Source organism: Sceloporus occidentalis, unplaced genomic scaffold (genome assembly GCF_023333645.1).
Source record: "Sceloporus occidentalis isolate IW3139 unplaced genomic scaffold, rSceOcc1.0.p SCAF_61, whole genome shotgun sequence".
NCBI classification, from domain to species: domain Eukaryota; kingdom Metazoa; phylum Chordata; class Lepidosauria; order Squamata; family Phrynosomatidae; genus Sceloporus; species Sceloporus occidentalis.
The window spans coordinates 4,819,342-4,834,245 of NW_028317041.1; the positions used below are offsets into that span (position 1 = coordinate 4,819,342).

Here is a 14,904-nt window from a genome sequence, read left to right on the forward strand (position 1 = left end):
AGGTGGGATTGGGAGTAATCAGTCCACTAAAAACAACAGTCAGTCAACATGGGAAGCCTGAAACAACAATTTAGTACGTCTAATCCTTGAAATAAATATTATAGAGTAAATAACACAATACCTTAACTTTTCCTCTCACTGATTTCTGGGCCTAGAAAGTTTTGTCCTCTGAAGTGGTTTTGTCTCTGGATAAGTAAAAATGAAATAGTTCCTACTGTAAGTTAAGTGCCAGGAAACATGCGCAAATGCACATATCAGGACAGGCTCTGCCACACCGACACCCAAAAACACACACCCGGACAGGCTGTGCCACACTGACACATACACACACACAACCGGACAGGCTCTTTCACACCAACACCCAAACACACACACCAGGACAGGCTCTACCACACAGACACCTACAACAGAATGGATTTTCCACACTGCTTTTTCATTGATCCCCACTTCTGTGTTTTTGCCCCTTTAGTATTGATTAATGTGGTGTCCCCACACCCTTGTATAAAGGCCAAAGGCCTCCAGCCAGTGCAATATGTATTTATGCCCCGGGCCTGCCCTTCCCTTTAGTATTGATTTATGTGATAGCCCCAGTTGCCCACTTGTGTATTGATGTCCCTGCCAGCCACCCTTTAGTATTGATTATGTGATGCCACCGGCCAGCCCCTACTTGTTTATTGATGCCCACACTGTCACACCCCTTGTATTTGTGCCATCCAGCCAGCCCCACATTGTTTATTTATGCCCCAATTATGTTTTGATTTATGTGATGCCCCTCCCAACCCCCCATTATGTTTTAATTCTCCCACACACTTGTATGTTGCCTCCATTGTGTAGTTGTGCCCCCACACAATTGTGTTTATGCCCCTAGCTAGCCAGGAACCCCTTTAGTATTCCTTTATATAAGATGCCCCACCCAGCCCTCTCTTGTTTACTGTTACCCCCACTGCCTTGCACCCTTATGCCCCCCAGCCAGCCCCCTTTTGTATGTTATTTAGATTTAATATATGTCCACTCCACATTGCTTAGAGTCCCACAGAGCAACAATTTTATTAATACCGTATAATCCGTATTTATTCTTCGTTTCCCGGCTAACTTCTTTGCTCAGCCTCCTGTCTGCTCTGCACTCGGAACTCACTGCACACGAGGAGCTCCGATGACCGCGTGAGTCCCCCCCCCCGCAAGCGTCACGTCTCGTCTTCAAGGGGGCGGGATGAAGAGCCTCAGCGTAGCAGCTGTCAGAGGCATCGCCGTGCCCGCACGGCATCACGATCCACCGGTCCCCAGATCAGCCGGTCCACCGGGAAATCTCCCAGCTTCCCGGTAGGCAGTCGGCAGTTAGAAATTCGGCGGGGGGGGCAAGGAATAACCTAGGGGGGGCAATTGCCCCCCTGTAGCGACGCCACTGGGTAACGTTCAGATTTCTAGTGCAAAAGGAGCAACTTCACTTAACTTTTCATCCATATGCATACATGATCTGTCTGTCTAACTCAGTAAATCATGTTATGGCTCTAAGAAACCACGTGGGGGTTTGGCTAGCTACATATTCAAGAAGTATTATTGTAGTTTATGTGGGCAGCACAAATACAATACGATATACACCTATGTTAAGAAACTAAGCGTATATGTTATGAGATCGTAACCTTGTATTCAAATTGTCATACAAATGCCTGGAACCTCACAGGGTAGGCTTCTCGGAGCTCGTTCTCAGTAAGTGTATCTCATCTATAGCGTTTCCCATTTAGTTCTACTAATATTCTTGTTGGAGATGGGGTCTAGAATACACTTCTGTTTAGCGAATAAGCCAGAACATTAGTAGTGTAACTTTATTTACAGTCATGCGTTATTTCCCGACTCACATTCTCAGGTCAAAACACACAAACTCTTTGCAGAAAATGGCAGTACTTACCCCTTTGTGATAGATGGCCGAGCATAGGATGCACAACACTTATTATTGATAGTTGGGGAATAAACTGGGCTGTCTTTGTTATGTTCGTGCGGTTTTTCAGTCTAAAATTTTCTACTACAAAATGTGTGCGTGCTAGGTGTTATCTCCGACTGTTACTTATGGAAGTAGTTAGGTTTTTAACTGTTAACTCCCATCCACACAAGTATATTAAGCAGAACTTAGAGCTATCGTGCTATTTTTCTTTAGTTCTAGAAAACGGAATTTGTTATCACAGGGAAGTGATCTCAATATTTTGTTCAATGTTGATGGTAAAATTCATGGAAAGAATATTAAACATTGTTGCATGTCAAACCCAATGACTCTCAAGATGACCCTAAAGAAACGGTCATGCTTTCCCTAAATCTGGGTTGTGCTGTCAAAACATATCCGTTTAACACTGTCAAAACACTGCACCAAACAAAAGCACTGGTTAAGAGTATCATTTACATTTATGGTCACAGGGCAGAAAGGAGTAGGTTTTCAGTACCCCAAAGGATTCATACAAATAAATTATCTATGTTATATCTTCTACATTTTAATAAGTAGAGGAAAATGAATAGCCCAGACCAAGGGATGGGAGATCTTGCCTAATTGCGTTTTACATGAAAAAGTAGAATAGACTGGTTTTATATGGCCTTCTGCTTCAAAAGAAATGCAGACAAGATACAAAAGAAACATGGACAGACTTTGGCAATACTACTCTGTACAACTACAGCTGCAAGAGATTGTCCCTCAAAACTCCATCAAGGTATTCCCTATCTCAGCAGGGTGTATTTAAAAAAAATACTTTACTGTTTACAAGGCTTTTCTTTCCTAAACTTCATTTCTGAAAACACATTAAACCCATTTAATTAGTTTTAAGTGTTTTATCTTTTTGCTCGTTATTTTAATATGAGTGACCTTGCCCAGACTATAAATAGTCTTGAAAATAAGAAACTGAGCACTATGGGTTGTTAGAAGGTGTCTTTAGAATGAATCCTGAGACAAAGCAAAAGTTCTTCTGGATTCTATTGATCAGGTGGGTGAGTCACCTACTGGACACATGCCCAGTGTTCCAGATGTCCAGGCCTGGCATCTAATCACTAAACTGGACGTTTGCAGGACATTGTCAACTATTAGTATTTAATTAGGGAGGTTAAAATTCAGTTTATTTATAAGTATGTGCATTTATATTTGCTTTACCCCTTAAATTCATTTTATTGCGTTGTCATTACATAGATAATGGTGCCATTGTTCTGTGGGATTAGCGAATCCTGGTTTGAGACACAGAGTGGCTGACCAAACAGTTAATAAATGGAATTTTTTTTTGCAGTTTATGGGGTAATTTAATTTAGAGTTCCTGTTTAATACTCTTAACATAATTTCAACCTTTAAGCATTTGTAATAGGAAACGGAACAGCATTTGTATTTACATTATAGGTAGCTTTGTATGCCCCATCCTTCTGCATGTTTTTTATGCTTTTTATTTTGATGGGTTTATTGATGTTAATGTGACAGGTTATACAGGATCATTTGAGCTGCATTTCTTTTAAATTAGTAGTTTCTCCAGGAAGAAACCCATGAAGCAGTCCCAAAAGAAAATGTATAGTCATGATGGCAATTGGTATAGAAACATACCTGCGATAACTACGGTTGTAACATTAATGGCGCCTATGGTATTACAGTTTGTTTTTAATTCAAAAGTCATAACATTAGGAACAGCAGCTATTGTATTAAGAATGATTACCGTGTTTCTGTGCATGTAATCCTGATGTGTCTACTACTAAGGACACTGTGATGCTACGTACCTGGGAACTTTCTGACTTTACTACCCGGAGCCCCCTCGTGAGATTCGGGTAGGTGGACCGCAACGCCGCTCCCGTGACACAGAGTTTCCCCTTAGTGACCTGGAGAAGTGGAGCTTTCCAGATACGACACAATGAATTTGATATCTGCTACAAGTATGTGTTCCCTGTGATCCTAGTGCAATCTACTGTACAAACATACCAAGTCCTTAATATACTGTCTTATAAACAATAGAAAGTCTCAGTCTTAAGTCCCCACCAGGACCCTCTCACTTCTGAAAGTCTATGGAACAAAGCACCGTATTTGCTCCATTATAAGACAAATAAAAGAAAAATTCCCCTCATCTTCTATTTAAGGTCGTCTTATAATCCGCGCTGCAGGGGACCTGGATCCTCCTCTCTGGCAGCCAGTGGACGTCTGCATGATGCGCGCAGACAACCTCTATTTTTGCCAGTGCTTCTATGACAAGGCGCCGGCGTGACGTGACCTTCCGGTGCTCCTTCATAGATGGAAGCCGGTGAACGTCTGCGCAGACAACCTCCGCTGCTATCCGACACTTCCGCCTGGGCTTCGGAGCACCGGAAGGTCATGTCAGGCCGGTGCTCCGTCATAGAACCCCTGGCGGAAGTCCTGGGTAGCAGCGGAGGTTGCGCAGACGTCCACCGCCTGCCCCCACTTGACACCAGGGAGTCTGGAGCACAGGGGACAAGTCTAGGGATACATCGGTAAGTCAAGGGGGCAGATAGGGGGTATAAGGCGTATCAGACGGGTGGCAGAGTGGCATCGGCGAGGTATAAGGCATACCTGGGGGGCACAGTGGCATAGGAGGGTATAAGGAATATCTGGGGGGCAGAGTAGCAAGCCATGGAGCAGATGTGCATAACTGGGGAGCAGGTTGGCAAATAAAAGGGAATAAAAACAAAAATGCATTTTTCTCAATCATAGTTTTTATGAAAAAATAGCTTACATGAATATTTACTAATAAAACTATTTTTTTATAGAGTAGCCTTATATTCAGGCTTTTTGGTTTTATAAATTAATATTCAAATTTTGGGGGGTCGTCTTATAATAGAGCAAATACAGTACTTTATTAGATAACCAAGACTTCATTAACCATCAGCTCAATTTGATGCTTGTGCAGGGAATGCCCAATGACTACCCAATGCGGTCCATCTCTTCAGATGTTTATTGGAACAGTTTTTTGTTTAGTACTATACTACATCATTGTACAAAACAGTATGTTGAATGCTTAAAGAAAGTTATCTTGACTTACATCGACTTTTCCCTTTAAAAATGGTACTTGGCCGTTGGCCACTGAAGGCAGCTGGCACAACAATCCAAAGATGAGTCTAAGGGAAGACCACGGAAGATTGTGCCCCGTACCCAGACCTATAAAGAAGACTTTGTATTTATTTGCAGCTATGACTACAGGCACACAGCCAGCCATTCAGCAGTAATGATCACTAAGCAGGACTGCAGCACAAGACTTTGGCCTTTACGGAGAAGGAGGCAAGGTGTTTATAGATCAATGTAGACCGTTTTCTCCAACCAATTATCATGTTTCTACATCGTTAAAATAATTCAGATTTAGTTCATACCATTAACTGTCGATAGTAACCAGGGGATTGGTGTGCAATATTGCTGGTATAGATTCTGCCAAGGATGACAAGTTATTACCCTATTTAAACCAGAACTTATTCACCTATAATTTATATATAATCTATAATAATTTGAACATTCTCTACTGTGCGACCTGCGTATATTTACACGTTATGCAAAATTTTTTTTCTTGGTTATTTACGCATTTTAAAATAGACCTGTCATCAAGAAAACGACAAAAGATGTCACTGTAGGCAGTAACTTTTCCCCTATGCATTGTGCTTGCCAGTTGGCTAGTCTCACCCCCATTTTCTCAATGCCAACGTACAGAAAAGAATTCCAGCACATGGCTGCTAGGTGTGCTGTGCGTGCGCCCATCGTTCTCTCTACCACGTCACAGAAGGTGGCAAAAGAAGGCAATGTGGATGAGTGTGCGTGTGGTTAGAGGTTTAGGTTCTTTGCAGAATATTTTCAACAAAGACACTAGTCTTGTCACTGGAAGGAATCCACTTATTCAGTAATTATATTAAAAAAAGTACCAGAGGCAGGTGTACCCTTCTTCCCTAACCCGGATGAGTCTGCGGGCCAGTCAAGTTCTGTCACATCAAGCTCATCCAAACCATGTCTTTACAGACCTTGCTTTGTGCACTGGGGCACAGTCATGCTGGGATAAGAAAATGTCTTCCCCAAACTGTTCCCACAAAGTTGAAAGCATAGCTTTGTCCAAAATGTCTTGGTATGCTGAAGTCCTGACCTCAACCCCATCAAACACCTTTGGGATGAACTGAAACAGAGATTGCGAGTCAGGCCTACTCGTCCATCAGTGCCTGACCTCACAAATGCTCTACTGGATGAACGGGCAACAATTCCCACATAACTCCTTTATCATGGTGCTCGGAGACCTACTGCACAAGTAGAAAAAATAAATCATATTTAAATCATATTTATCTGATAAGGTCTATAAACACCTGTCCGTGGAGGTTTCTCAAAGTTAGCCAAGGGAGCTGCAAGTTGGAGAGACATCTGCTGGCGGGGGTTCTGCTTAGAAGGGTGCGTTACTTTTAAACATGTTGGGAAGGTTCCTATAAGATGGACAACTGCTTGTTACAGGGAGGCCCTTCAATGCTTGGCTACCTGTCAGATGAGGCATCTACAGTGCCTTGCAAAGGTATTCACCCCCTCCTGGTTTTTCTTATTTTGTTGCAGTGCAATCTGGAATTAAAATTGATTTTTATTTGGATTTCATGTAAAGGATATACACAAAATAGTCCAAATTGGTGAAGTGAAATGAAGAAAAAAAACAAAACTTTAAAATAAATAAATGAAAAAGTGGTGGGTGCATATGTATCCACCCCCTTTGCTATGAAGCCCCTTAATAAGATCTGATGCAACCAATTACCTTCATAATTAGTTAAATAAAGTCCACCTGTGTGCAATCTAAGTGTCACATGATCTGAGTATATTTACAGAGTCCGCAACATCAGAGCAAGGAGCACCATGAAGACTAAGAAGCTCTCTACACATGTGAGGGACACATTTGTGGAGAACTACAGATCAGGGCTGGGTTATAAAAAAAAAATATCCAAAACATCCCACAGAGCACCATTATTATTATTATTATCTTTTATTTATATAGCGCCAACAATTTACGCAGCGCTTAATACAATACATAAGTTCAAAGGATATGACAAGACGAGAATTGACAGACTAAGACAAACCGATACATTAGGTGGAGAGAGCCCTGCTCGCAAGCTTACATTAAAGCCAATATTAAGAAATGTAAAGAATATGGCACCACAACAAGCCTGCGAAGGATTAGGCAAGGAGGGCATTAATCAGAGAGGCAACAAAGAGACTAAAGATAACTCTGAGGAAGCCACAAAGCTCCACAGCAGAGATTGGAGTATCTGTCCATAGCACCACTTGAAGCCGTACGCTCCACAGAGTTAAGCTTTACGAAAGAGTGGCCAGAAAAAAAGCCATTTCTTAAAGAAAAATAAGCAAACATGTTTGCTGTTCATCAAAAGGCATGTGGGAGACTCCCCAGACATATGGAAGAAGCTACTCTGGTCAGATGAGACTTAAATGTAACACTATGATGCAAACTCAACACCTCTTGTCACCCAAGGAACACCATCCCCAAACATTGAAGCATGGTGGTGACAGCATCTTGTTATGGGGATGTTTTCCTTCTGCCGAGACTGGGAAACTGGTCAGGATTGAAGGAGTGCTGGTTGAAACTAAATACAGAGACTGCTTGAGGGAAACCTGTTTTAGATTTGAGACTGTGATGGAGGTCCACCTTCCAGCAGAACAATGACCCTAAACATACTGGTAAAACAACACTGGAGTGGTTTAAATGAAAAACCTTAAATGTCTTGGAATGGCCTAGTCAAAGCCCAACCCCAATCAAATGGAGAATCTGTGGTATGACGTAAAGATGGCTGTACACCAGTGGAACCCACCCAAATTGAAGGAGCTGGAGCAGTTTTGCTCGAAGAATGTCCCAGTGACTTTGGTGGGTGGTGAATAGTTATAAATGCTCAGGTTTTCTGGTTTTTTTTGCCTTTTTTCTTTCACAATAAAAAATATTTTTCATCTTCAAAGTGGTCGGCATGTTGTGTAAATCAAATGCTACAAATCCCAACAAATCCATTTAATTCCATTATTCCAGCATAATAGGGAAATACCAAGGGGGTGACTACATCTGTAAGGGACTGTATAAGATGGAGACCCATCTGTTAGAAAGAGGTGTATATATAACATGGTTACCCATCTGTTAGAAGAAGGTGTATATATGAAATGGAAACCTATCTGTTAGAAGGAGGCTCTCTGGGTGCTGGATGCACAGCTATGGGAGGAGGTATATATATATATATATATATATATAACATGGTTGCCCACCTGTTAGGGAGGTATATATAAGATGGGGGCCCGCATGTTGTTGGAAGGAGATGTGTATATATAAGATGGTTACCCACCTGTTGAGGGAGGTGTATATTTAAGATGGTTACGGCTCTCTGATGCAGGATATACACCTGTCGGGGGAGGGGCTTGTGAGACATACATACACACCTGTGTGTGGGGAGGAGATCTGAGTCAGGTCGGGAGGGCAGGTAGAGCAGTGAAGCAGCCGGCTGTGCGGGGAGAGAAAATCCTGCGATACCGCCTGCCTTTGTCTGCTGGGATCGCGTGTCTGGAGAAGCCAGAGATCCCCGGTAAGGAGCGAACCGCAGACCGAATCCTGCTTCGCTGTATGTTTCTTGTAATTGCGGGTACGGACTATTTGATCGCTTGGGGCTGATATGTTATTGTACAGGACGTGTACATTGTGAGGATATCTCCCCCCGTGTGCTCTGCGTGGACCTGCGCTGTGATATAACGCGCTCTGAGAGCTCTTAGCACTTTTGCTTTCTAATAATTACGCCATACGTTTTCACTTTATGGCACAGCCTACTCCCAGGAATGGGTACCGTAAATCGGTTATTATAAAGGCCCCCTCCTGTTGAATTATCTCAATGGATATGACCAGGAGGGCAGTTTATTATGAGCTTTACCCTCTTGTCCGCCCGACGCGTCTTTGATTTGCCGAGGTTGTGTTTCTGGGGATGGAGGTTAATGCAAGTCCCATATAGCAGCTTTGTGTGTAATCCTCTTTGCTATAAAAACAATTCAATAATAAAATAAGCGGCAACCATAGTGTGCAGCTAACTTCCTGCTAGTGCTTCAAAGTGAGCTTCTACCAGCTTATGGTGTATCCCAGGTATTCACAAACTAATAGTAACACGTATGTGTATCAATACATCACTATACATTTATACCATACTGTATATAGTATAAAGGTGTGCTGGGCTGCATGCCCCTCAGGGATCCTACACCGTTATGGTATGGCTCTGGAGTAAGGATGCCCTCTGGAAAGCTGAGGCCTGGCTGTTTTATGTACAAAACTTATTCAAGTCTCGCTTTCCAAAAAGAAAAAATATTATTATTATTATTAACAGGGCAGTTTTGTTGACTCTCACACTCTGTTTTTATATCTCTTGGGCTCAAACTAGTTTTCTAGTGTAGGATCTTTAGTTGCATGGGGCTATAGAATCACACAGAATGGCATGTGTTCTGTGCATTTTATGTTCCCCATCTCAATATAAAACATAGATAGATAGATATATATCTATATCTTACACTAAAGAAAGTCTGGGATAGTCGTATGTTGGTAGCCAACTTCCCCTCCAACACTGGGGCCACGTACACAAGGTTATGGCACACTGGTGCAGCCGCTAAGGATAACGATTGGGCTTGTTAATTCTGTTGAAGAAATGGACCATACCATTATGCTGGTGGCTGTTGGTACAAACTACTTAATAAAGGTGGAATTTTAGAATTTGGATAGTATACGCATGAATTTGGTACATACTTTCTAGATGTTATGAGGTAGATCTTGCAAAAGAGCAATTAGCTGCCGTGGGTGGTTGAGATTGTCATGCTGCCTACTACTTAAACCAGTCAAACACACTTGAGGTGCAGCTAGTGTCCAAGTGTCTTGGTATTTGTGTTTTAGCTGCTATGGACTCTTGACAGTACTTGGATTTTCAAAAATGGTTTGGGACTTGTTAATAAATAAACATAAGTATTAGATCTATAGCATCCCTGTTATCGCAGAAAATTACATATAATGGATGTCTACATATGAGACAAGGGACGCCCCGGGCTTCTTCAGGAAGCCATTATAATATGAAGGCAGGATCACAAAACTGTTCGTTGACAGAACATATATTTGTGCATCTGTGGCTTGTACCAGTTTTTTTTTTGTGTGTGAACAAGAAGACAATCCTAGGGCTAGTTAATGGGTCCTTGGTGTACAGTATGTTTTATATATTATGACGCCCAACACATTTTCTCTACCATGGTCCAAGGCTTCTGAGTATTTCCGGATTTTAACTATAAAATGTGTTTTTGGATGCTGTGTATTGCCAGCCACATCAACAGATGGCAGTATGTATCCGGTTATGTTCTTTTGTTAGCTATGTCCTGTGTTCTTGTGTTAGAAATACTTTAGTTATCAATTCAAGTTAACAAAACTCCAAACATCTTAACTTGATATAAGTAGTTTTGAGATGTATAAAACTCTGTCAACACTGTCAGCCAAACGATTTTGTTTTATTTGCCTGCCCCCTCCATGTAGCTCATGCGCATCATAAAATAGCTCTGTTGCCAATTCATAGACTATGGGATGGGGGGGGGGGGGCACACAAATCTGATATTGGCTACTGTCTAGAGCAGGGGTGTCCAAGTTTTTCTGCAGTGGGCCACTTCATCAGAATTGTATAAGTGCGCCGCACTCATTTTTCACTGAGAGAAAATTAATCTTTAATAAGATATGCAGATTAAAATAAATTAAATGACACAAAACCTTTACTTTTCCTCCCGGATTTCTGGGCCTACAAATTCAGGATTCTGGAAAAGAAAAAATTAAAATCTATTTATTTTAGGGATGCACTAAAATGAAAATTCTGGACCAAAACCGAAAATTCAGGGTTCACTTAGCCAAAACTGAAACTGACCCCCCCCACACATTTTAATAAAAGTGAGTTACCCACCAAAATTGTACAAAAAAATTATATATTATGACTGTTAACAGCAATCTCAGGCATACCCAGATTCCAGCATGTACTGGTTGGCTGGGCATTGTATTTTTTGTCCAATTTTAGTGTGTAACCAACAATAAATCAACGATATGACTTGGCATGATAGGAGTGTGATTGCTAACAGCAAACACACTCTTTTTATACCTAGGCAACCAGTGAATGCTGGAACCTAGGCATGATGGGACTGTGATTGCTCTTAGCAATCACACTCCTATCATCCCAAGTCAGCCAATACACGCTGGTACAGGGTGGCTGTAAGTGTACACCCCATACTGCTGGCAGCATCAATACACAAGGGGGGCAGCTAGCCAGGTTTCAGCATGTACTGGCTGACTTGGTATGATAGGAGTGTGATTGCTAATAGCAATCAGTCCCATCATGCCTAGGTTCCAGCACTTACACATCCATGCTATCACACACACACACAAATTCATTCATTCACAGATTCATTCTCTCAATCAGACATACTCATTCACACAATCTCCCCCACCCCCTTACCTTCACTACAGCTCTCGACGCCGCTCACAGACTTCAGCAGGGGGCGCGGCCTCCCTCGTTCTCCCCACAGAGGAAGGACAGAAGCAGAGAATACACCCTCCCACAAGTAAGCAGCAGGGCTCTTGTGATCCTGGCTGCTGATCTCACGCGGGCCGCACCTCGAGGTTTCGTGGGCCGCATTTGGCCCGCGGGCCGCATGTTGGACGCCCCTGGTCTAGAGCGAGAAATATTAAAGTGCTTGGACACCATTCCAGTTAATCTGCTTCAACAGGCATTGTCATGAAGTTTCCAGAATCTCTAGAGCCTGCTGATGAGTTGTGGTTTACATGAGCTGCTCATGGACTGCTCTCTCTCAAACTGGGAAGTAAACAATCTAGAAAGATTTTAACATGTCCTCTACTAATGTCATATTGGGGACTATGTGTATATGTTACGCACATGGCCTTCTACTTTCATATCTTCTATTACTGGATAATCCAATGTAAAATGTTCCCTACTAGTGCTCATCTAGAGCTGTTATTTCCTATTTCATGTGGCTTGGTAGACTCGGCAAAGACCACATGCTGGTCCAAATGATGGGATATCCTAAAATGATTGTTCATACCCATGTATGTAAAATAAATAGAAAATTGCATATAGGTGGGGACTGTGGAGAACTATCAGGTTTGTAGCTAGTTTACTAGCTTTTCTGTTTTCTTGTTCACTTTCTTGTGCACATGAACTAGTTGTTGAGTCTCGCTACATTAACAAAGTGCTGCTGCTTGCATCCCCACTTTTTTTTATTCTGATATTACATATTGTATGTAATATACGCACCTATCTTTAGGTATCACCCCTGTCACAGCAACAACAGAAACAACCTTTTAGTGTGTCAGACGGAACTATCCTAATGGATCGCTACCGCTACTTCATCTTTAACCAGCGAAGCATGGTGGTGCTAGGAATACTTCAGATTGCCTTTGCTGGGATCGCCATAGTATGTGGTTTCATGGATGGTGCCTTCAGGAAAGAATCTGTGTTGGGCAACAGTAGAGCCCCGCTGTGGGCTGGAGTGGTAAGGCTCTATTTTTGTCAACTTCCTATACTATGTTCCAGATGTTTATCACATGGGTTCCTCCAGAGTAAAGACGACTTGGTCAAAATGAGGAGAAAATGCATAGAAATCCACTAAATCCTCATTAGACTTCTGATTGTACTCTACATTTTTTCTTCTAGATCATGGCTCTTCCTGGTGTACTGGCTCTCTTTTCCTCTCAAAAGAAAAACCCAGTTCTGGTAATACTCTTTTAACTCCGTTTCGCTCATTAACAATCACAGCCTACAAATGAAGACACATAGTCTGCAGTAGAGCCCGGCGCGGGACTGCTTTTTTAATCCCGCTCCCGCTGTTTTGAATCCCGCTCCCGCAATGTGGGTGTTCTGCTCTCGCCACGTTTGTGGCCAATCCCGCCCGCTCCCGCCACATTTGTGGCCAATCATGCCCACCTCCTTACCTGATTTCCTGCGCAGTCCCGCAAGGCTGCCCTCGAGTTGTTCCCTCACAGCATCTCTTCTCTTGCTCCGCCCAGGAACAAGGCGGAGTCACAGGAAGTGATGTCACATCACGTGACTCCGCCTTGTTCCTGGGCGGAGCAAGATAGGAGACACTACATTGGAGCAGCGAGAAGGCATCCTTGTGGGACTGCGCGGGATTACCGTCACCCGCAGGTACAGTGCCTGACCGCCCGCAGCCCCAGCAAGACCGACTGCGCCCGCACGTTTTATGGCGGGTCCCACGGGACCCGCCTCCCAATGCAGTCCTCTAGTCTGCAGTACAAACTAACTCTTGTTGACTGCATCTACAATAATAGCCAGCCATATTGCCAGCTGAAATTCATGGGGTTTGTAGTTGGCCTTAATTACACACACACTAACTTTTTTGTTGACTTCAGCTCCCTTGATATACAGTCATGGGGAAATGTAGACTGGGCTGTTACCACCCCAGCTATTATAAACTAAATGGGTAACAAACGTTTTGCCTTCAACCAGGCCAACCCCCACCCACACCTGCCAAAAATCCTGTGGACACCGAAGGCACATTTGTGCCCGCTATGCATTTACTTAAATTGGGGTCTAAAGGAATACTGAAAGTATTCCTTTAAATACAAATTAGATGGATGTTGCAAAACAGATAATGGTGAGAATTGAAGAAAAAAATTACATTAGCACATTCTATAGCCTTACTAAAATAATTTGCCATCAGATTAAGTGTTGGGTTGTTTCCGTACTGATGATTGGTAACCCTGTTAAAGTGAGCTGTTGGTGCTATCATGTGTCTAATCAGTAATTCGGTGTCCTCTCTTTGTGTTCAGGTGAATACTCTAATAGCTTCCTCTGTCTTCTCTTGTTTTACCACCATAATTATTATTGTATATGCCTGCCTAACACTTGGCTATGGAGAAGATGATGACGATGTGTTTTCTCACACACCTGTCCATGTTATTCACACGGTAAGTAATTGTAGATGTTTCCAGAATTATTTGGACCAATCTTTAATATTTTGCTTGAATAAAGCCAACAAGTGTGTGTGTGTATATGTGTATATATATATATATATATATATATATATATATATATATATATATATATATATATATATATACACACACACACAATGTGTGTGTTTTTTATTTTATTTAGAAGTTTATCCTTGGTCGACTAGTTAAAGGAGCAAACATAGCCATGTTGATTGCATCATTGCTGAGCCTTTTTGTGGTCCTGTGCATTGCGTACATAGGCTGCCGGAGTTTACCGCATTGTATGTGTTATGACAACATAACTGGAATGGTGAGTACTTGTGAGATATACTCATTTTAGAATGAACTATTAAAGTACCCGATGACCATAATACTACTTTTTTTGTGTTAGGAATGGTTGCATCCAGACCAACCTCAGACAGTTGAACTTGTCTGTACGTTCAGAGGTAAGTATAGCCTCCCCTGTTAACATTTTTTTAAAGGGGTAGGTAGTTATTCCAGTCTATGACCCCCCTTCTCGCTCTCGCTCACTCTCCTTGTAAAGCCTTGTTTGGGGGATTTTGTCTTTAGGTGAAGAAGAGAGGATTTTTACCTCGCCGGTACCTTTTAATGACTGCAGCGCAGAGGCCGAAGATGATTTTTCACGACCTCCCCCTTATATCAGGCTTTCATGAGAAGACCACCAAAAAAGAAAGATTTGACCTGAGGAAAGACTCTGATTTTTATATTTTTAACAGCTCTCCAAATTCTGCCTTGACAGAAAGGCCTTCTGCCTAGCACAAGCAAGGGTTGTCTATAAAACCGAGGTTTCGCAAGCAAAGTCATCATCTGCTTCCCTATTGAACACAAACTTGCAGACCTGTTTTGAAATCTTGGTCACAAATGGTTAAAGAAATCTTCAAATATGAGACAAGAC

At 42.3% G+C, this 14,904-nt stretch overlaps 1 protein-coding gene across 1 annotated transcript; it reads left to right on the forward strand.

The window, feature by feature from the left end:
- The first annotated feature begins 7,769 nt into the window (after positions 1 to 7,769).
- LOC149287436 (uncharacterized) lies at positions 7,770 to 14,662 on the forward strand. Its single transcript, XM_089492918.1, has 7 exons — positions 7,770 to 7,847; positions 12,299 to 12,526; positions 12,688 to 12,747; positions 13,824 to 13,961; positions 14,155 to 14,298; positions 14,380 to 14,434; positions 14,559 to 14,662. The coding sequence occupies exons 1-7, from the start codon at positions 7,770 to 7,772 to the stop codon at positions 14,660 to 14,662; spliced, it is 807 nt and encodes a 268-aa protein (XP_089349044.1).
- Positions 14,663 to 14,904: the final 242 nt, after the last annotated feature.

Coding starts and splice junctions, on each gene's coding strand:
- LOC149287436 (XM_089492918.1), top strand. CDS start 7,770: ATGGCTGTACACCAGTGGAACCCACCCAAATTGAAGGAGCTGGAGCAG. Junction 13,962..14,154: donor CTGTCCATGTTATTCACACG/GTAAGTAATTGT, acceptor TTTATTTAGAAG/TTTATCCTTGGTCGACTAGT. Junction 14,299..14,379: donor ATGACAACATAACTGGAATG/GTGAGTACTTGT, acceptor TTTTTGTGTTAG/GAATGGTTGCATCCAGACCA.